Here is a 24,355-nt window from a genome sequence, read left to right on the forward strand (position 1 = left end):
GGACTCTGAAGTCTCTCTCATTTGACAGTGACCAGCTTGCTGACAGTTACTTTGTAGATGACTTAGTCACCTTGACCAGCCTGGCATTGTGACCACAATGGTCACATGCTTTGATCTTTCCATATGTGTTCCATATTCCTTGTTTCTCCCTGGAAGGAAGGGTGCTTCCAACCCTTTTTTATGCTGCCTCTGTATTTAAGGGAAAAACAATAGCTGTCTAGCTGAGTACTGCTAGTAAAATTTACTTTTCTCCTTTCCCCTCCCCTCCACTAGCTCTGAGATTTTTTTTTTTCAGTATTGCTTCCTGTTAGTCTCTCAAACATGATTGTGCTGAGATTTGTAGAGAATAACCTTTAACTCTTTTCCTGTATGCTGTGTGGAAAGAATACCAGTATTTAGTATGTTGGAACCCTAACTATGTAGCATTTCTGATTTTCCTATTAGGAGTCTGTCTACATGGAAGTGAGAATTGAAAACTAATTACATAAAATTGCTAAGCTTTAAAAGACTCTTTTTTCAGCATTTCTACCCCTAGGTTATCTGTTCCTCAAAGAGCACCTTATGACTAGCAAAGAAATTAGGTAAAAATCCAATTAATACTACTCCTGTCCTCAATTTTTAATGTTAAACAGATTTCAGGATATTTTGAACCATAAGCCATTGACTTAAGATGCTCATTGCAAAGGAAGCTAGGTATCCCATGCTATCAATTATTTTAAGAGATGTAAAGTGAATTAGAACTTAAAGGTAATGTCAGGAAAATTTGTTTTTTTCTTTTTTTTTTTTAATGATTTTTTATTATATTATGTTAGTCACCATACAGTACATCCCCGGCTTCCGAAGTAAAGCTCGATGATTCATTAGTTGCGTATAACACCCAGTGCACCATGCAATACGTGCCCTCCTTACTACCCATCACCTCTTAGCTATTTTCAAGTATACAATACAGTATTAACTAGAATCACCTTGCTATATATTACACCTCTAGAACTTATTCATTTTATAACTGGAAGTTTGTACCCTTGGACCACCCTCAGCCATCCTTTCCCCTGTGCCCCTGCTACCAATCTACACTGTTCCCAAGAGTTTAGTTTGTTGGGTTTTTTCCCCCCAATTCCCCATATAAATCAGATGATAGAGTATTTGTCTTTCTCTGTCAGACTTATTTCACGTAGCATAATGACCTCAAGATCCATCTGTGTTGTCACAAATTGCAGGATTTCCTTCTTTTTTGTGGCTGAATAATAGTCCATTTTATTTATACAGTTGACCCTTAAACAACACGGGTTTGAACTGCACAGTTTCACTTACTTTCATTTGGATTTATTAATATTATAAAATTCTCATCTGTATATACATAGTTCAATTGAAAATCCTTATTTTTTTTCTCTTTTTTCTTTTCTTTTCTTTCTTTCTTTCTTTTTCTTTCTTTTTTTTTTTTTTTTTTTTTTTTTTTTTTTTTTTTTTTTTTTTTTTTTTTACTATTTCTGATTTTACGCCACTTGGCTCTCAGACCTCACTGGCTTGTGTCACGTGAGCCTTTCTGGGCCTTCCAGTTGTTGAGTTGTTTCACTAAAAGAATGATCCTTGGGTGGTTGTTCATCAGAGCTCATTATGCCAATGGAATCACCACTTCTGTGTGTGGTTACAGGGATCTAGAAGGTCTCGTCATCACAGCATGGCTGCTGCCGACTCAGTTGGCAGTGCTGTAGAAACCCAGAGGGCCTTCTTGAAGATACCCCTGCTGGAAGCTACCTAGGGAATGTTAGTTGGGTGGATCTCTCTTCAACGAGAGAAATAAATGTGTGAGCCATAATGGCTACAGTGGTGCTTTTCACAGAGCCAAGAATGCTGTTGTTGATTAATAAATAATGGGTTGTTTATCTTGGAATTGTTTTATTGGCAGATGCCTTGAAACATTCAAAGGCTGTCTGTAAATGAAGAATGCTCTCATTGTTTATTCAGCTCCCGCTTTTCTATTTATTGTGCTTGTATCTTGGGAAAATTTCTTGAATATCAAATCACAAGTAAAAGTTAAGCAGCTTCCCCCCCCACCCCCGGCCAAGATTTTCACATAGGCCATTTAACTATGATCTGTTCTCAGATGCCTCTGATGATTTGGGAGTGTGAGTGTGTGTGTGTGTGTGTGTGTGTGTGTGTGTGTGTATGTATATGTATGTAGCTAGAGGGGGATTGGGGTGAAGGGAACAAAGCCCAGAAGTTTGTTATTTAATTGTAACAGGCACAAGTAGCTTAAATAAATTCAAGTACATTTCTGGTTGATGGTGTGTCTAGCACACGTTAGCTGCTGAGAAGTCAAGAAATATTCATAGAAACATGTGCAACGAGAAGGGCGGCAAGGATCCCTGGGGGAGTAGGTCAGGAAAAGGTGGTTGATGAAGGATGTAAGTTTATGGTTGATGAGGATAACCAGAGTGGCAAGAAGCAGCAGAGTAAATTAAATTTTGGCAAGGGAAACGGTATGTTTGAAGATTTATGGTGTGATCACAGTAGGTGTTCTTGGAACCATAGTTATTCAGTAATGCTGGATCACACAGCACTGTAGGAAGGGCTCTGGGAAAATGGGAACATGGGGCCTGGATAGTAAAAATCCTACTGTATCTCTGAAACGGTGATAAATACCTCTATGCTATGTAGCCCTGGCTAAAGACAACATGAAGGCAAATGAGAGGCTTGTCATATTTTCTTTGTTTTGTGTCCTGTGCTCAGATGTTCTCCATATGTAGCAATCAGAAGGAGCCTGACAAGTAATTGATATAATATGATGTAAAGATATCAGCTACTGTTAAATGTGAAGGATGGGAGGGCTGTACCTTTATAAAGAGCAGTTTGATAAGTAATATTTTTATGTTATGATGGCATAATGCTAGGGACCTTGTGAAGAGACCTTGCATATGTAGGAAGTGCAGGAGTATTTTGAAAATGGGGTTGTGACTTGGGTGATGGGTTAGAAGAATATGAGGGAGACGTCTCTGTCCTGCGTGCTGTTGTAACCCCAGTGCTAGCAGATGATGTTGGCTGTGTGTCAGACGTTTAATAATGGTGGTTGAACATACATGGCATGAGACACAGCTGCTGTAACGTATATTTTCCAGTTATTTGTTATGTGGATTCTTGGCACCACTGCCCTGTACTTCATTCTTAGGAAGAAGCAAAGTTAAAATTAGAATAACTGACCAAACAGAATGTCTTCCAAGATGGAGCAAAACTTTGAATAAAACTAATTTATATTGCTTTAAGTTATAGAAGATTGAATTTTTTAATGGTTTCAAGAATACACACAACAATAAAAGCATTTTTCAGCTAAATTTATTGAATTTAAGTATTGTGAAATAATAAGCAGATGGGACTTATTTTTGACAATTTTTCTATATGTTTGGAAACCATTAAAGATTGTTTTGATATAGGAACACCTGGGTGGCTTTGTTTTGATATAGGGACACCTGGGTGGCTTAGTCGTTTGGGCATCTGGCTCTTGGTTGTGGCTCAGGTCATGATCTCATGGGTTGTGGGATCGATCCCCGTCAGGCTCTGGGGGGATTCTGCCTGAGGATTCTCTCCTTCTGCCCCTCCCCTTGCTCACACTCTCTCTCTCTTTCTCTCTCAAATCCTTTAAAAACAGATTGTTTTGATATAAAACAAATTTTAGCTGTAAGAGAAAATGTGTGTGTGTGTGCACGCACTCACAAGTGTGCCTGTGTTGGGGGGGGGTTGGATATGCATCAATGATGAGGTTAGAAATCCTTCATTTTATTTTACTTGTTTTTAGGTGCTGGTGAATCTGGGAAAAGTACAATTGTGAAGCAAATGAAGTAAGTAGATTTAAAACATTAGATTTGTTTTTTATGTTTAACTGTACCCTTCCATCCAAGGAAGTAAGTGTGTGTTTGTTTGCTTTTCCTTTTGTCTCATTAGAATTATCCATGAAGCTGGTTATTCGGAGGAGGAATGTAAGCAGTACAAAGCAGTGGTCTACAGTAACACCATCCAGTCAATCATTGCTATCATCAGGGCCATGGGGCGGTTGAAGATAGACTTCGGTGACTCATCTCGGGCGGTGAGTTGTTAAATTCATCAGAACAGGCCTGACGAGTAGCAGGAATAACTTACCTGATAATACCATACTGCCTAACATAGATTTACCCACTGTCTCAAGACCATTTTATAAAAGGAGTCAAAAGAATGGTAGTGAGTGAAGTAAGAAGCTTCAGAAGTGATGACCTAAGAATACACAGGATTGTGTCATCTCTTTATACCTAGAATTGTTTCCTCATCCATCAGATGATTTGGACAATTCAGTAACCATTAGAATATTTTCTGTGTAAACATATGATACTGGGTACGCTTGTATCTCCATAACGATTTTTAGTAGTCACTACTGAGTTTAATGCTGACTCTTCAGAATTTGTTTTCATAATTTGGAATGCAGAAATGATCTAATTATTTGTATTTATGCCATACCAGCCTAAAAAGCAGTCTAATCTCATATAAAGAAAACGTATAAAATCTTGCCTGTCTTTTAAATAGGAAAATCCTGTATCAGTATTTCAGAGCTAGAGATGGGGAGCGTAGGAGAAAAACTAGTTCCTCCCCTTTATTTGATCAGTAAAAAAATACTGGAACCCAAGACATGACATGACAGAAAGATTGCCATATGGTCAGTGGGAACGGGGCGCCAGGCCGCACTTCCTTATTTGGCCCAATAACTCATTTTGCGTTTGATCGAAGTTTCCCTGGTCTAGTCCATATGACACTTTTTTCCTTCACTTCACCCCACCCCTGTTTGCTTGCTTAATCTGTTTATTTAAAGTTTTATTATTTGTGTGTGGTTTTTTTCCTTCACTGATTTATTTTTAATAACTGATAAAAAACTTAACCCTTTCACAAACCTTTAACTGAAACTCTAGCTTCAATTTTGATTTTTTTGTGCGGAGTAGGTGTGTTATTACTATTACTACTACTGTTTCTTATAGTCCCTTGTATTTTATGTATTCAGTATATATCTGTGTAATTGTGCATGTGTGTGCACGCACATTTGCTATGTCCCTGCTAATACTACAAGGATTTTTTGTATTGAGACTGTAACTTTCCCTTTTTGTCTTCATAGTGTCTGGTAGAAATTATTATTTTTTTTAACTTTGAGGCTCAATTTGTGTTTAATAGGAAAAAAATGAATCAAAGCATTATGAGAAAAGATATATTGGGGAAATTTAAAATAAACCTGTTTTTTTAAGTTACTCTAACATTTCTTTGTCAGTTATTGGTCCATATGAATTTATTAAGCTGCTTCTTTTAAAGAAAAATTAAAAAGCTTAGTATAATGAATTAAAATGTTCAAGCAGATTTCAAGATTATTTTTAATAATTCATCACATTCTTCTGAATCATCTTTTCTGGCACAAGATTTGATCATACTCAGACATTTCTGCCTTACCTACTGTTCATGTAATCTTTTTTTTTAATCTTTAATTGATTCATTTATCGTTGATTCATTCAACAAATGCGTTTTGAGATCTTAATCTTAGAGTGGACTACCACCCTTACAGAGAAGGAATTCCCATAGATCATACTTTACGCCAACTCCAGTTACGGTGATTTAAATCGTTCATCCTATCGCATATATGGCATTCCACATTCAGGTGTTATATGTGATTATTAGGAAGGTTTTGTAGCCTCCCATTTTCCAAGGCAATTGAAGGGTCAGTGCAAGCAGTATTTTGTGGAGTCTTTTTATTTGCTGTTTTTCTCTCAAGGACTGAATGACAGAATTGACTGGGTGGGAATAGCTGCTCTATCGCCACAGACTTTTTAAAAATTTTTATTTATTTTTTTACTGGTTTTCTGATGCTTTGAGATCTACATGTGGGACTTCTTTTCTCCTCTTTGTTTCGCTTAGTGCTAGTTTGAGTCGCTCTTCTTAGACTATCTCGCGGTAGCCTAGTAACTGTTTGCCTCCTACCTTCAGACTCTTCCTTCTGTTTGCTTCAGCCATTGTTGCTAACTCCTTCTCACAGATGTCTCCTTGCTCTCACATGGGTTTTGATTGGTCTGCCCCATGTCTTCTTGTGTTGCCTTGCCTCTGCTTCAGCCTTAAAATACTTGGAGGCTTTTGGAATTGTGCCAAGAAGTAACAAAGGTGAACTAAACATGATCTGGATGTGAGGAAGGGACGTTGGCGCTTGATATTGAAACACGTGTAAGAGTTTTCTAGACAAAAACAAGGAAAAAGAATTCCATAAATAAGAAACACTATATTCAAAGGCTGAATATATTTCTATTTCTAAAGTACCAATTCTTGGAAATATTATCCCTGAATCAGAGGATAACCAGATATTTAATTTGATAGGAACCACAGATGTGCTTTCAGAAAGAAAGCGACATGAGTAATCTTTTTTAGCAACTGTGCATGAGTGTTTACCAGAGTCTTGCTAACTTAGATATTATCAGCACTTTAATTTTTAATATCTCATTCCTGAAAAATATTGTCTTCCTTTTTTTCCTTTTTAGTTTTTATTTTCCTGATTGTTAGTGAGGTGGGAAGTCTGTTTTTCTGTGTTTCTTCTGTGAATTCCTCTTAGTATTTTTCACTCAATTCTATTAAATTACTTGTTCTTTTCACATTGATTCTTTTTAAATATAAAGCATATTAACCCTTCTTTAAGTTTTGCAAATATTTTCACTCAGTATATTTCTTTTACTTTTTTGAAATAACAGTTATGTTTTTTAGAACTCTTAATTTTTTTTGCCGTCAATTAGGACTTCTATGTTTGTATCTTAGATTTTCAACTTACTCTTAAAACTACTCTTTTCTAGAATGTTTTAGTTTTATTGTTTAGATTTATCACTTCACCCACCTGGAAGTGTTATTTGTGTCTCTTGGTAGGTGGGACTTAAGTATATTTTATAATCTGATCATCCCTTGCCTTACAGCCATTTATTAAATATTCCATTCCTCAGTGACTTGAAAGTGCTGCCTTTAGCATCAAATTGGGTGTGTTTCTGAGCTCCATTTTTTCCCCATTGATGTATTTTCTTTTCCAGATCAGTTGTTTATTAATTACTTAGCCTTTATAAGTTTCTTTCATTATAATATGGAAATGGGTGCCTGGGTGGCTCAGTGGGTTAAGCGTCTGCCTTCAGCTCAGGTCATGATCCTAGGGTCCTGGGATCGAGTCCCACATCAGACTCCCTGCTCAGCGGGGTGTCTGCTTCTCCCTCTATCCCTCCCCCCCCCCGTCGTGATCTCTCTTTCTAATAAATAAATAAATTAAAAATCTTTTAAAAAATAATATGAAATAATAACATTTACCTGGGAGGGTCGTGAGGAATAAGGACATAATAAACATCAAGCATTTACCACATGCCTTGGTCGTAATAGATGCTCAGTAAATGTTGCTACTGTTGTTGCCATTTATAATTATTATACTACTGTTATTCTTCTCAGAATCAATTTATTGTAGTTCCTATTGCCTCATAGGGTTAATTGGTATCTCGTAGGGTAAGAGCGCTTACCCGTTGTTCATTTACCAAAGTGTGAAGGTGATTATGCTTTTTTTTCTTCCAGGTGAACTTGAGAATCACCTTAATGCCCCACATCCCTGATGAAACAAAACAAAAATGTCTGTTGGTATCTTGATTGGAATTACACCTTAGTATGTAGGTTAATTTGAGAATTGACTAAAAACATGTAAAATTTTTAGAGATGGTGACTAATTTGCTGTGTAATATTTCATATTTGGCAGTTACCAGATTTGCAAAGCAGATTACAAATTAGTTATTTAAAAGCAGAGGAAGCAAAATTGTTTTCAAGGCTGGCATAGAGCAATCAAATTTCATGCTGAATATCCTTTCAAAACTCTCTCAGAATGAGTGTACTCAATCTGGGGATGATAAATTATTGTTTCTAATAATGTGAAGTTAGGGAAGCATTATGGAGGGACCTATTAGCATTTCCTGGGCACCGTGTCATTTAATACAGTGCTGCTCAAAGTGTGGTTCATGGATCCGTGTTCACAAGCTTGTGCACAAGATGAATTCTGAAATTAAGGGTAAGCGTTTAGATTTATAGCAATTGGCAGAGTAATTTATCTGTTAACTTTGATAATTTAAGAAAATGGGTTTATATATTATGTGGCATACATTTTATTTTTCTGATAGGAATCGTTCTGAAACAGATTGGAAATAAAAGAAAATACAACACAGGACTGGCCCTTTGTCACATATAGTTTAAGAAGCACTTACTGGGAATAATTTAAGGTACAAGGAGGAGAAAACCTTGCCTTGAATGGACTGATATGAGCACCCTTTTCTCCCCCAAGCCTCAGCGTGCTCCTACCTAATGGACGCTTTTCTGTTTCTCTAATTTTGTATTTTCATTAGTTAGTTTCTTTCTGTCTGCCTGCATTGCCAGATTGCCTTTGAGAAAAGTTGTATCAATTTACCTTCCTGTCCCATTCACTGGAGTGCCTTTTCTTAGTGCTCTGAGTAACCAAAATTTGGAAGTCTTATTGTTAAAATATATTGGCTAATTTATTAGTAAATCTAATCTCAATTTAATTTGCATTTCCAATTTTTAGTGTAATCGCAGTTTTCTGTCTCTTTATTAACTGTATTTTTCTTTCTCTGTGTCAGTGGCCCATTTTATGCCTTATTCATTTGCCTCTTGGAGTCTTAGTGTTTTGATGATCTACTTGCTTGTTTGTATGTACATAAGGCATTAACTCTTGTCCACTAATAGAAATGTTCTCTCACATTTTACTTATTGCCTTTAATCTTACAGTTTTTGTTTTTTAAATCTTGTTGTGCTATTTCTTACATTAAATTTAGAAAATCTCTCAAAGATTTACTAAATATTCATTTTAAATGTCTTTTTAGAGGAGTGAATTTTAACATTATTCTTTATTCTTTAATCACCCCAAAACTTTGTTTTATGCTTGGGGTTGAGGTCTACATTATTTCTTTTTTTTAATTCAGATAGCTGATTATCTAGTAGTGTTGTCTTTTTTTTTTTTTAATAATCATATCCTTTCCTTTATCCTTTACCTTGCCACCTTTATCATATAATAAGTTCAGATTTGGGATTTTTCCCCTGTTGATCTGCTTTAATTCCAGAGTGTTCTTACATACACTTAGCATTTGAATATCTGAGAATTTTAGCTCTCCTTCCCCAGTATCCTTGTCAAAATGTTCCTGGTTTATTTCTACTTGTTTTTCCAGATGAATTTTTGAATTGGTTTTGTATTCCTGCTTATATTTGAGAACTAAGAGGTTGTTACAGGATTGTATGATTTTTGATTCTAAGGATTATTGATTTATGTATGTGGCAAAGTGGTATTAACCTTCATTTGAAATGTAATATGTGCCTCTCCGGCACAGTATTTTTCTATTTCCCTCAATTCATATATTAGGTAGCACATATTTTTATATCTCTTTTGATAGCAGGTTCTATTGTCCATCCAAAAAACACTAAAACATTTTTTTATTTTATTAACTTGAAAATAAGAAATAGACATATTTATAAGATTCATAAATATATGCATAAAAGTTACATTTGTCTAACATTTATTGTACCTCTCCTTTCTTGATATAGAGAAGCTCATGCTCATTGCAATTTAGTGAAATTTTGCTCACTGCAATCTAGTTAAAATTAACTTAGATTATTTTATTTTTAGGTTCCCCTCCACCCTGTTAAGCAGTGCTATGGGAAAAAAGAAAAATGACTTCCTATTTTCTTGCCTCAGTCATTTTAACTTTGGTTACATTTGTTTTTCGAGGGGGAAAATATGTTTTACATTTGTGTATTTCTTAAAGCAGTTTTTTTTTTTTAAAGATCTTTATTTTTTGAGAGAGAGAGGGAGTCCAAGTGAGAGTAGGGAGAGGGGCAGAGGGAGAGGGAGAAAGAGAATCTCAGGTAGACTCCCCACTGAGCGTGGAGACCCATGTGGGGCTTGATCTCATCACCCTGAGATCATGAGCTGAGCTGAAACCAAGAGTCGGCCACTTAACCAATTGAGCCACCCAGGTTCCCCCAAAGCAGGTCTTGAAATGTCTGGGATTGACAGGGAGCCATAGAATGGTGTGGTGACTCCACTATTTTCAGGATTTCCTTAAACATATACTAACTTTGATAAAAGTGGTATAGTTGTCTTAAATTTGTAGGGGTGATTATATCCTGTAGAAATGTGGTAGATTAAATATATGAGTAGTTCTCATACGTGATATTCAGTATTGTTGACTAATGTTATTAATGAAAAAATTGAGCTAAGTCACTGGAACAAAAGATTTCTATACATGTATCAATCATTGCATCAGTATATCATCCTTGTGGACAAAAATTTAGAGTTGTCACTATTTTTAAGACACCTTTATCATATTATTTAGTCTCTCTTATAGAGGACTTTCTGATGTTTTCTGTTTAAACCCCTAATCTCATTCATGAATTCTGTCTGCTGTATTACCGTAAATAATCATCTAGTCTTTGCTTAAAAATTTCAGTGTCTCACTCCCCCGCACCCCCTCCCCCGTTTTTTTTAGATGGCTTATGGATGATTCTTAAAAAGTATTCTTACAGAATTGAAATCTGATATCTTTTGCCTTAAGAATTCATAAAAGCTTTATGCCTAATAATGAAGTCTAGTGTTACCTTTAATGATCCTTACCTAATATATCAGAAGACAGCTTTCACGGTCCCTCCATCTTCCCTTCCCCAGCCCAAAAGGACTCTTCCTAATTCTCATAAAGTGGGTGTCAGCTTTGGATAGAATGTGCTGTCACTAAATGCAGCATGCCAAGTGTTCCCTGACCATCAGAGTTCCCAGAGCACACAGTTATGTGAACTGGAGCTTACATTCTCTCTACCATCTGATTTTCTTTTCATTTTAGTAGCTTGAAAACACATTAATGTGGCTACATCCGGGGATTTTTCCTTGCTACTCAGAAATTACCTGGCAAACAACATTTCTTTCAACAACACAAAGGACTACCTATACTGCTTTACTCACCTGTGTCCCTTCTGATGAAACCAGTCTTTTCTTAGTAATCCCAATCTTTTTTCTACACTTTGTCACGCTGTTTTTTGGTACACTCATGTTTAGCTTTCTCAATGTTCTTAAGTAACATTATTTTACATAAATTTTGAAAAGACCTCATTCCACGGTCAGGTAGGATCATTGTTATCATTCTGCAATTTTAACATTTGTCTTGTCTTGGGCAATGGCTGCTTACTAATTGCTCGCTGATATGTGTGATTGGGTGACCAATATGCTGTGAAACATCAAATGAGTTGCCTAACCTTTCTGTGCCCCAGGGTCTTTTAATACAAAACAAAAATTTAGGTAGAATAATTACTAAGGTGCCTTCCTGCTTAAATTTATTACCTTAAAGCTCATCTACAGACATCTGAACGTCCTCCTAATGACATGGAAGTGAATACTCTAATTAGCTTTTCAAGGAAAAGAGACTATTTTACATTTTGTGAAGAAGAGAAATTTTGGAATGCAACAGAGAGAGTATAGTTTATACTTCCAGAGTTTCTCATGTCTTTTCTTCAGGCTTCTTCCTAGAAAGATTGAAGGGAATGTGATCTTATGACCCCTACCAGAGGGCATTAGTGTTTTCTGTCAAGAAATTGTATTGAAATTGAATAAATATATCATAAGGAAAGCTCATTAAAACTACTAAGTGAAATTCACCATTGCACTTTTTGTAATCTATAATGCCTCCCTTTGTACTTTTCATCCACTTTTCTGAAGTGGATGGAGAAAATTGCGTTTGTTGTTTAATTAATAAAAATGACCAAATTTAGAAATTTCTCATATATAGAAATTATTGTTTGAAAAAGAGTATAATTGTTTACTGTAATTAAGTAAGTGGTGCTAAGAATGACTTGAAACTATATTATGTTGGTTTTTATTAAGGCTGTTTGTAATGTGTCGCTTAACACGCATTTATCTTGTGATTACTAAAGAGGGAAACATATGCTTGTATAATATGTCCCCATGCTGATTTAATTATTTTCCACTACGGGTTCTATCTGGGGAAAAAAAAAGAAAAGTTTCACAAATTGGCAGCAGAATGAATTTATACTGTCAGCTAGTACTCTTTCCTCTCCTGTGTCACCAAATGCTTCTCTGTACCTGATCATTATGTGTGCCATCACTTTGTAAACATTTAACGGCAATACTTTGGGAAAACGCCCCTTGAGAAAAATTAGGGATTGTCTACCCAGTTAACATAAAGCTACAAGTCTCAGGGTACAGAGAATCTCTGTGAAGTTAGCAACTTCACATCTCCCCTGTTTTTGGATTAACTGTGTTTTTACCTGGTAATTGAGTTGTGTTATCCAGCACTATAGCTACTCCCCACATACGGTTATTGAGTATTGAAAGCGTATCTAATCTGAATTGAGATGTGCTGTCTAAAATAAATGCCAGATTTTGAAGACTAAATATGAATAAAAATATGAACTAGCTCAGTAATTTTATCCTGATTACATGTTGAAATATTTTATGTATAGGTTAAATAAAATACCTTGTTACATTAATTTTACTGTTTTAAAAAATATGGTTATTAGAAAATTTAGAATTCTATCGGTGTCTCATGTTATATTTCCTTTGGACAGCCCTAACCTAATGTGGTTGATTACCTATGGATCAGAATGACTTAAGTATTTGTAGTCTCAAAACTTAAGGAAAATTTAATTAACTTTATATGCAGCATTCCTTCATTTTTTTGCATGCTGTCTTCAATATGCATCGTGAGTATTTCTCCTTCATAGCTCTGTTTATTTTGTTTGCTATGCCTGCATTAACAATACCTACCCTCACCTCCTGGCCCATTGATTTTAACGTATACACACTTTAAGGTCTCCTGAAAATTTCAGATTATTCTGTGAAACTGTTTTTGCTTATTTCATGTTGATTTCTCCCTTCTCTGAATTTCTTTTGCTTCTATAGAGAATATCAGAAAGCCAACATTTAATGAGATTCTATCTTAAAATAATCTTTAATGGTGTTAGTGTGCTTCTTAGAAACATTTTCGGTGGGAGGGATAAGGCACACACTATTTTTCTGTTTCCAGAACTGATCATTATCAGTGCACAACAGTCAGTGATAGTGAATAGTTGGTTAATGTGTCCCCTCATTAACTGTAGGTGTAAGTCATTCTTCCACTTTCCTAGTGCCTTGAGAGCTGTTACTAATATTACAAAACAGAGACTCATGATTTAAGATTATGCTCTTTTGGTTAAGCCAGTTTTTTTTAAGTGGTGCTTTAAAGGGAGTAAAGTCATGACCCCAGTGAAAAACAAAGGAAATTCACCATTGCACTTCTTGTAATCTATAATGCCTCCCTTTGTACTTTTCATCTGTAATGTCTCCCTTTTTAATTAAAAAAAAAAATGATCTTTGAATGTTCAGGATGATGCCCGCCAACTCTTTGTGCTTGCTGGAGCTGCTGAAGAAGGTTTTATGACTGCGGAACTTGCTGGAGTTATAAAGAGATTGTGGAAAGATAGTGGTGTACAAGCCTGTTTCAACAGATCCCGAGAGTACCAGCTTAATGACTCTGCAGCATAGTAAGTAATCATAACTTCTGAACTAAACTATCATGAATAATTACTTGCAAGTCAAATATACCTGCAAGTCGGTGTTATTGTAGAATTGGCTGACACATTCTTGTAAAACTTAGGATATTCAGGATGACAGTATTTGAAAACTTTTTTGTTTCTTGTGTGTTTGTAGATAACATTGGTGCTATTTCCTCTGTGTCCAGAGTGTCTCAAGAGATGCTTATGTTAACTCTAATTGAAACATGCAAAATGGACTGTTTGCAGCGTATTTCCAAGAAATTGGAACTTTGCAAAGTTCTCTCTGAATTTGGGTGTATCTCTAGTTTGCCTGGGACTAGCCTAAGGGGGGGAGGTTAACTGGTGTGGTTCTTTTCATTATACTAATAGTGCCTGAGAAGAGTTGTCCAGTGACAGGCACCTTGCGTGAGATGTACCCTTTTTGAAGGGGTGTGTGGTGATCCCAAGATGTTGTCTCACTGAGTAAAATAGCACTTGAAAATTATCAGTTGTATGTGCCCTGTTGCATCAGACCTTGTTTACAGATAGCTAAGTACAGTATTTTGTAAGAAAAATCTGCCCTGATTTTCTAGGTGGTGGCCACAGAAAGCTCATAAAGCAAGTTGTGATAAAACCTGGTCAGGGAGCTTTCTGGTTGATGGTCTAGCTACAGTTAAAAAAAAAAAAATCAAGTGTTTATTTCCATAATTTAGCATACAGACTCAAAAATATCAGATAGGAGTAGCTTTAATTGGTCTTAAAACTTGTGCTCTGCACTCGTTTTACTTTCCATGTTATTCCATTTTCTTGACTGAGCTATTGGCGTTCAGGGATGCAAATGAGGGTAAGATAGAAGATGACAGTTATTAATAAGGTCTAGGTAAATACACACACTTCACCACAGTGAAAAACGAACAGATGGGGGATGGCTCTTCCTGATTATCACGCAGCGTGTCATTGGTTAGTGATTTCGTGTGAGGGAGTAAGTAATAACACCTTATTGTGCAACCCATACCAATTTTTATTTTGCTGTATTTCCTAATCCATATTTTTAATGCTTTACAACTGTATAAACCATACATATTATTTCATATGTATTTTATATATGTATAAGTAACATGGTACTGAATATTAGCTACTCTCTCCAACTGGTGTCACCATTTCTTAGGATATATATTTCTTGACTCACAGATGATGCCTCCCTGTTTTATATACTTATAATACAAAATATTTCTTTCAGAGCACTCACAGATAGATATACATTTTGAGGCAATTTGATTTATATTTATGTTGAAATGATTGTTAGCTATCTCTGCCACTACACTGTAAATTCAGTCAGGTCTGTTTTCACCCTGTGTTCTTTCTCCATTGCCTGACACACAGTTGTCATTCACTATGGCCTTGTTTAATAATGAACGATTGAATGAACCATACTTTACAGAGGCTAGAAGAGAAATTAGAAGAAAATTGTTTACAGCAAGAAACCTTAGACCATATTATTTGCTTTGGCACCACCAGCACCTGCAGAAAGATTGAAATGGGAATGACTGTTAGGTTGAGAAGATTGCTTTGAGCTGAGCCCAGCAAGGGGAGCTTTTTTAGTAAATAGGGGTGCTTCTCAGGAGTAATTGGTTGAAGTCAGTTTCCCCGTATGGTGGGACTTCCTGGACCACTGCTGTCTAATGACCAAGACTTGTTTCATGTGCTCACGTGTTAGGATATTCAGTGAGAAAAATAAGTCACTTGGGCTCCCCAATATTTCATAACTAGTAATTCTGACCCTAAGATGGCAATAATACAGCCATTTTTCAAGAATGAAGGAAGTCATAGAAGTTGCTTTCTTCATAGTCACAGCACATCTTGATTCCTGAGTTTTTGACTAGCGATGGGGGGATGCTGCCCAGTTGCCCATTAGGACTGTCTAACCACCAATTTACTTTAAATTTGTGATCATTTAAAATGGTTGGAGTTTTTCACAATACCTGTTTTTCTTATTTGTCTTGTTGAAATATAAACGTGCATTATTTTTAGAGATTATTAGAACTGTAGCAGTTTTAAGCAAAGAAATGCATCTGAGTAATCAGAGCACATTTTAAATAAGAGTAACACACTACTTCAGAAGGACAGTTAGTAAAACCTTGTCATGGCCTGCTTATTTGCTTATTAAATCAGATTTTCTTACAGTAATGTACAACATTATATATGTGGAATTAAAAATACAGATTAAAATACTGGGGGATTATCACCAGTGCGATAATAATTATTTTTAAGTTCAATAAATACGATAAGGATAACTCAGGCTATCCTCTGTGTATTCTAGTATCAGCATCACATACGTATACATATCTATCTAAAACGCTTTTGATTCCTCATTCAGTGTTTGGATAGCTTTTCAGCTCCTTCTCCACAAATCAAATATTTATTGAGCTCCTTTAGTTTGCAAGACCTGGCTAAATGGCTAAGAACAGTTTCAGAGGATAATATCAATTAAAGTCGTGGTAGTCGGTGCTTCTCTGTAATAAACCTAGATGTATATCTTCTAAATTATCTTTGACCACTGCACTCTAGCATCGGCAAACACGGTAGGGATGCCCCCCACGCTCAGCTGACCATACGATCAATTCCAGACGTCTCATTTGAGTTTATGCACAACCTCCTAGGGGCCTTACTTTCTGAGAAACAGGGTGTGACTGTTGGTGCCTCCATACTGTTTGACTACGCCTCCTGATGTGGATGGCACTGTTTTTTCTGTCCCATCGTTCAGATTTTTATTTACATCCCTCACCAACCATGAATGCTTCTTTAACCACTCAAATTCACGTTAATCTCTCCATCCCTGGACTTCCTATAACCTTTATAGAATGACATGAAATAATTTACACAAAATAATTGCGTGGTGTGACACCCACTACATTTTAGTAGCACAACATATTTTACATCGTTGGCAGAGAGGATTGAATGGGTGGGTAACTGAAAGAGTGAGAAGTAAAATGTGCATATTGACTTAGGGAACCAGTGAGATGCAGAGTGAAAGAGCAGGTGTAGTGTTTTCCTATGTGTAACTTAAAGCTGGTTAAAAAGGAGCAGTATTGACTTCAGCCTTTGGCTAGAGGTTTACTTGTTACTTTCCCAAAAACTTAAGACTTTCTAAATCCTCATCAAGAGTAATGTCTGGAAAATAAACACAGTGCTACATTAAAATGTGATCGAGAATTTTAAGAAACTAACTCCTAATGTACAGTTGGTCATGTGTGGTTTTTAAGAAGTTATTATTCTGTTTCGAACAAGGAGAATTACTAATTCGTGTCTTGAGGAAGCAAAGTACACAATACCTGGAAAATGTTAAAAGAGCTTTGTGGCTGGAGAAGTATAAACATTTTCGTTTCAGTGGGAATTGTATAACATAGAAACTTAAATTGGTTGTATTATTACATCATTACACAGAAATGTAAAACTTTCCAATAATTTGGAATATTGTATGCATCAAAATGTTTTACTCCTTGATGTAGATGATCTTTAATGTCTGTATTAACTATTAGCATATTATTTTGTTTATTTCTGCAGCTATTTGAATGACTTGGACAGAATAGCACAACCAAATTATATCCCAACTCAACAGGATGTTCTTAGAACCAGAGTGAAAACGACAGGAATTGTTGAAACCCATTTTACTTTCAAAGATCTTCATTTTAAGTGAGTAGCTTCAAAGCGTTTCATTTAACAAATTTAGGTATAAAACACCTTGTTCAGTAAAGAAAGGTAGAATTAATAAAAGTGTTTAAAACCGGAGCTAGAAATTACAAAACACTTTTCTTAGGTGATTGGACAAAGAATATTTTGAGTGAAGGAAGACAAAAAACATTCTTAGGAGGAGTATTTATATATTTAAGAAAAAAATGGCCATGCAAATCTTTTGTCTATATTTTTCAAAGTGATTTAAATAAAAATAGTTTTTGGCTTTTATTTCTAAATAGACAATATTGCTCTGATATTGTGTATTTGGAGAAAGTGTGGCTATATATTCTTAGGTAAAGAAGAATTTTACTGATTATATGCTTATTTATGGAAACATTATAAATGAAAGGTACCTCTTTAAAATTTTTCATGAAAATTTTTATTCATGCAAACATGTTTGCACTTTTTCATGATGAAAATGTCATTTAGAGTGTGTACTAAATATTACTGAGGTTTGAGCAGAGAAGCACTGAATTGTAGCCTTTAGAAATGCAAGGGGTCTTGGAGCTCGTTTTGTCCAATACACTCATTTTGTAATGAACTAGACTCGGAAGTTCAGGGAAACATTAATTTACAGACCTATGTTCCCCTTTTTTTAAAGTATGAAAAAAACTGTTGGACTTGGCTTCAGTTTAATACTCTGAAACAATAATAAAGCAGAATTTCTGAAAGCATCTAAAGATTCCTAGTCAGACATTAAAAATATTCCTAAAGAAGCTCACTGTTGTAAGTGTGGGAAGTACAGTTACATACATGCAACTGTACTTATTCCTTCCATAAGTATTGTATTTTTTGAGAGAGAGAGCGCGCCTGTGTGCATGATGGGGTGGGAGAGGCAGAGGGCAAGGGAGGGAGAAAATCTTAATAGGGCTTGATCTCACAACCCTGAAATCCTAACCTGAGCTGAAATCAAGAGTCAGAGGCTTAACTGACTGAGCCACCCAGGCGCCCCCTTCCATAAGTATTTTAAATACATTTGTTACTATCATTTGTCACTGATTTATCCCGCATTCAGTGGTTCATGTAATTGAATTTTCCAGAAAACGGAAATTGAATTTTAATATTCCATGGCAGCTTCCCTCCAAAAAATCCCCCAAACATTGCACTGCTTTTTTTTAAACAGAATTACGGATCATAATTAGGTTATCTGACCATGTAACTTTGTACTTTAATACGTGGTCTAGTTTTTCATCTGCTTTTAATTCTTTTATTTTCACCAGTTTTTAAGCTGTCAGTGGACAATTTTTGGCTGCTGGCAATAGCTCTTACCAAAATCATTTACTTTCTTTTAATCTATTTACTATTTCTAGGATATTAAATGACCAAAGCCAGGAATAGTAAAACATTAATATTTAGTCTGGTATGTCTGATTTGGGAACTATTGTCATATTTATCTTAAAGTTATAAAATAATTTTAAAGAAACTCACTGTCAAAAATGAGGCTTTAAACTTCTTTTAACTTAGATTCTGATTTTTTTTTTGCTTTTTGTTTACTTTAATACCCTATTTTTTTTAATTTTATTTATTTATTTGATAAAGCACAAGTAGGCAGGGCGGCAGGCAGAGGGAGAGGAGAAGCAGGCACCCCACTGAGCAGGGAGCCCGCTGTGGGGCTTGATCCCAGGACCCTGAGATCATGACCTGAGCTGAAGGCAGATGCTTAACTGAGCCATCCAGGCACCCTAAACACCCTATTTTAAAAGCAGATTTAAACTGTTCAAATAATGGCTCCGTCCTAACAAATATAGTCTGAGGAGAAAATGCATGGAGATGGGGGTTAACAAGTGCAAAATCTTGAATTAGGTTATCCTATCAGGTAAAGGGGCCAGTTGGTTAAGGTTCTTAGCAGAGAGCATTACAATCTTGCCCATTGTCAGAGGCATAAACATAAATGAGGTTATTGCCCCTTGGGAAATGAAGAGGGCAAAGCTCGTCAGTGGGGGGAATCGTGCAGTCAGTCATTGTACTTCAGGCAATCTGTACAAAATTCACTTTCAGTCTTGGTTAGAGTCCCCTTAAACATTCACTTTCAAGACCATACCGTTCACTTCCAGCCTTGGTTTCTCAGAGCTGTGATTTCATCATCACGCAGGTGCTGGGATTCAGTAAAGTTGGCTCTCAGCATGATGTTCCCAGGAAGTCCATTTATCTTTCATCTCCCTGGGTGAGGTAGAATTTCACAGGATGTGTTTAGTTACTGTTTTCACTTTAGCCTTAAACATAGGTTTGTCAGGAACTTGAGATAAACTTTATCTTATTTTGGATTTGCGTTCTGTTAAATTACTATCATTGCTAACATATGGCTCTAACTTTGCTTTTTATATGTTAAGTGAGCCTCAGAATGAGGGCAGAAATAGAATAATTCTACTGGGAACTCTTGAGTGTGTTTATCATTTTGTGTGTTTTGTATTGTAATTCATTGTTTCATTTTAACAGCTGATTTAAAATTTCAATTTCACTTCGTTTTGATATGATTGAAATTAAAAATGAGGCAATGAAGCATGATAATTTAAGAATATATATTATAACTTCTGTGACTAGGTGTTTGTGGAAAGTGTCTATGTGGATTATTTTGCTTTAAGTAATCAACAATTTTACTGTAATATTTTTGCCAAATATAGAATTAACGCAGCCCTATTATAAAATTATAAGACAAATGTCTCTTCCTTTTCTGTAGTACTATAAATGTGAAATGGGTTTTGGAGTATGGTTACATTTATAAGGTTGATAAGCCTATATGGTCAGCTAGTTTTGTACCAGTCAGTCTTGGTCCCAGGAGTGTTAGATGACAGTCTGAGAATGTCAGAACATCTCAGAATCTTCAGTATCCCATGCAATATTCCCCTCTCCTCCTAAAAAAAGAAACCTAAGAAAACTTCATTCCCCTGTTTGATGCTAGAAAAAGTCTTATCTGTTCATATGAAGGAGAAAGTATTATAATTTTTATTTTTTGGTTAGTTAAAAAAATAGTTCAGAATGTTAAGATAATTCTATTGTATGTGTGAAAAAGGAATAATGCCTTATCCACAGTCATTTTTAACATCAGATTGTAGTCATTTTTGCTCCTTGGATAATGAATTAGACCGGTGATTCTAAAGTATGGTCCCCGGGTCAGCAGCATCAACTTTATCCATCTGGTGATTCTGATTTCTCCTAACGTTTGAAAAGTACTGGTTTAGATTAAATGTTCTTTGTTTATGACAGATACCTGAATGACCCTCATTGATTTCTAAAGAGATTTCTTCTGTAGTTAAATTACTTGATTATCAAGTTAAAACTCTGTTGTATGTAACATCCCCACAGCATAACTGGAAGACCTAGATCTTGAATTTAGTAAAGCTCATCTATTATTGCTTGAAGGTGTTTTAAAATATTCTGTGGGTGTAGTTCATTCATTCAACAAGTATTTATGAAATACAGCAAAGTCTTTGTCTTTACATTATTGGGAAAGGGGCAGGGGAAATGAAATAATTATCAGGAGGTAATAATCGCTGTACTGAAAAAAAAAAAAACAAGGTAGGGGGGATATATTTGTTTCCTAGTGCTGCTGTAACAAATTTCCACAAGCTAGGTAGCATAAAACAACAGAAGTTTATTCTTTCATAGTTCTGGAGACTAGAAATTTGAAATCAACATGTCAGCAGGACTGTGCTCCTTCTGAAGGCTCTAGGGAAGCATCCTCTCTTGCTTCTTCCTGCTTCTGGTAGGGTTGGAAATCCTCAGTGTTCCTTGGCCTTTGTCACATGGCCTTCTTCCCTGGTTCCTTTTGGCTTAAGGGTGCTCCTTCCTCAGTTTCTTCCTCTTTCCTCATATATTTTACTATAGCAAAAGGAGAAACAAAACCATACCCTGCACATTTCGCTTGGAAATTTCCTCAACGAGTATTCAATATCATCTCTTAACACCTAGCACTAGAGCAGTCTAGCAAAGATTTTGTTACTTTACAGCAAAGATTGCCTTTTCTCCAGTGTCCAGGAACATGTTTCTCAATTCCTTCTGAGAACTCATCAAAAACATCTTTAACATTCATAAATCTTCCAACATCGTGTTCATGATGATACATAGGAGAGGATCCCACCATCCTTTTCACTCCCAAGTATCTCCAAAATTATTACCTTCTCTGTCTGTATTTCTTTTTTTTTTAAAAGATTTTTTTTAAATTTATTTATTTGACAGAGATAGAGACAGCCAGCGAGGGAGGGAACACAGGCAGGGGGAGTGGGAGAGGAAAAAGCAGGCTCATAGCGGAAGAGCCTGATGTGGGGCTCGATCCCAGAACGCCGGGATCACGCCCTGAGCCGAAGGCAGACGCCCAACTGCTGTGCCACCCAAGCGCCCCTCTGTCTGTATTTCTGACCAACCATCTTTTCAAAGCAATCTGGGCTTTTTCTGTTGAGTGACTCAAGATTCTTCCAGTCTCTTACCAAGTCTACAGCCAGTTCACCTTTTTAGGTATTTGTGACAGCAGCACTCCACTGTGGGTGCTAACATTTGTGTCAGTCAGGCCCGTCCATTCCAAGGAATAGACTTAGATGACCATGGGGGCTGGCACGTGCAGGTTTGTAGGACAGGACAGTAGGCTCGGGTAGGAACTGATGTTGCAGTCTTGAGGTGGAATTTCTCTTCCCTCTGGGAAACCTGTTTTGCTCTTAAGGCCTTCCAGCTGATTGGATGGATGAATCTGCCCACAGCATCAGGGATAATCTTTACTGAAAGACGACTGATTAGAGATGTTAACTATAGCAGTAAAATACCTTCACAGCAGAACCTACATTAGTGTTTGACTACATAACTGCTTAGCCAGATTGACCCAGAGAACTCACCATCACAGACGGAAATTGTGGGATGGAATGGAATGGGTTTGGTGGTTATTTTATAGTGAGTGGTCAGGATATATGTGCCATTTGATCACAGAAGTCATCTACAAGTCTTTTTGGTAAGCTTCTTTTCAAATTGTGTTCCTTGGTAGGTTAACAAATGGGTAATCATTTTAACTTCTTTTATTTTGTTCTTATTTGATCTTTATTACCAACTCTCTTTTGTGTGTTCTACCCATTTTAATTTATTGTGTGGTAGGATCATTTTGTGATCTAGCGTAATGAACAATTCACTAGCTAACCCGATGGAATGAAGGGCACTTAAATGATGATAAAAGTAACAGTATTAGTTGATGTACTCAGATTTGGTTTATAGGCCAGTATTACTCTGCAGGGAAATTCTTTTTGCCTGGGAATTAAATAGGGGCTATTTTAATTAGTGCAACATTGAGATAAATGGAGCCTTTTAGAATGTACCAGTTTGCATCGTGCTTCCATTATATAAGTGGTTATTTCTAGGTTGCATAACAGTCTATGTGAATTTCAACTTTTGCTTAACTTAATAAAATCTTATAAGGAAAAGATGAAAAGATCATTGTCTTTATAGTGTTTGTGTTACTACCCTATACTAAGCTACAATTGTCTACTATCGTATATTATATAGCAGTTTATTTCCCCCACTCTTAATTTTAAGACTATTCAGTAGTCTTAACCCATTGATCTCCTGTCTCATCTCTTATTTTTGTTTCTATACCATGGTTTTATTTTTTTAATTTAGGCAACCTGTTTGCCCCACGTAAATATCACTTGCTCGCGCAGCTTTTTCTTACCTGGAATAAGGTTCCTTCTCTATGTCAAAGTCCTATTTGGTGCCTGTGAGAGAAAGGAAACATTTCATATTGGGAAGAGGGGACCATGCCCTCTGGCTCTAATGTTCTGTGACTCTGGAAATTGGATATACTCTTATCTCTGCATTGCCTGGCTGCATCCTGTGACTTCTCGATGTTTACTCATAGTGCAGTCCTCTCACTTGTATCTGCTTTAATGTTCTGATCCAAGTGTTCTCATATGTTAATGAATGTGTTATTTTTTGAGGGTACTTTGGGCTTTGTTTTCAACCAAAAATTTTTAAAAACCAGACTTCTTTCCCCTTGCGAAAACCAATTTGTGAAATCATTTTCCTCCCATAATGTACTCCTTTCTTCCCATCCCACATCCCCCTGCAATTTGGAGCTTTTTTTTTTTTTAAAGATTTTATTTATTTATTTGACAGAGACAGTGACAGCCAGTGAGAGAGGGAACACGAGCAGGGGGAGTGGGAGAGGAAGAAGCAGGCTCATAGCGGAGGAGCCTGATGTGGGGCTCGATCCCGTAACGCCGGGATCACGCCCTGAGCCGAAGGCAGACGCCCAGCCGCTGTGCCACCCAGGTGCCCCTGGAGCTTTTTTGATGATATTCTAGAACCCCTCAGAGCCTTTGAACATTTCATGTGATGTCAAACTCATTGTTTCTCTTACAGGATGTTTGACGTGGGAGGGCAGAGATCTGAGCGGAAGAAGTGGATTCATTGTTTCGAAGGAGTGACCGCCATCATCTTCTGTGTGGCGCTGAGTGACTATGACCTGGTTCTAGCTGAAGATGAAGAGATGGCAAGTAGAACCACTATTAAAGATAAAGCATGAAATACGAAGGGCTGGAGATGTTGCCAAGAATTCTTGAGTAATTCTTGCTAATGCTTGAATTATTTGAAAGTTCAGGCTTTTTTTTTTTTTTCTCTAGCTCTTCTGTTTATATAATAAAAGGGAAGTACACTCACTCAAGAAGCACAAATGGACCCCCAAATAAGAAAAGACTGAGAGTTAATCTCACTTCAACCCTATATGCTTGACTATGCATTTCCTCTATCTGGTTATCTACGTAGTGACTGAAAGTAGTTAGTTCCCATGATAGGCCAAGGCTCATTTTTCCTAAGTGTTACTTGTGTCAGCTCTGTAATCGTTGATCCACGTTATACTTTGCTATTGACCAGTAATTTTCAGGTGTGTTCCACCGTACCGTTAATCTAGGGGAAATATTTTTAAATAGTAGCTTTAGTAGACTGGGGGGAAAAACAGAGTTCAAAAAGTCACTTTTGTATTTTTAAAATCAGGCACAATTACTGTGCAGTAGGTGCACTGTCCAGTCATACGTCCATTTCTCTCCTTTTGGTGCTATAAAAT

At 36.4% G+C, this 24,355-nt stretch overlaps 1 protein-coding gene across 1 annotated transcript in view; it reads left to right on the top strand.

The window, feature by feature from the left end:
• Positions 1-24,355, top strand: part of GNAI1 (G protein subunit alpha i1) — an 84,826-nt gene that overhangs the window by 51,787 nt on the left and 8,684 nt on the right. The window contains exons 3-7 of the mRNA XM_011223692.3: positions 3,791-3,833; positions 3,937-4,078; positions 13,436-13,593; positions 17,149-17,277; positions 23,656-23,785. Coding sequence (XP_011221994.1) covers positions 3,791-3,833; positions 3,937-4,078; positions 13,436-13,593; positions 17,149-17,277; positions 23,656-23,785 — 602 coding nt within the window. The remainder of the gene's footprint in view (positions 1-3,790; positions 3,834-3,936; positions 4,079-13,435; positions 13,594-17,148; positions 17,278-23,655; positions 23,786-24,355) is intronic.

Source organism: Ailuropoda melanoleuca, chromosome 1 (genome assembly GCF_002007445.2).
Source record: "Ailuropoda melanoleuca isolate Jingjing chromosome 1, ASM200744v2, whole genome shotgun sequence".
NCBI lineage: Eukaryota > Metazoa > Chordata > Mammalia > Carnivora > Ursidae > Ailuropoda > Ailuropoda melanoleuca.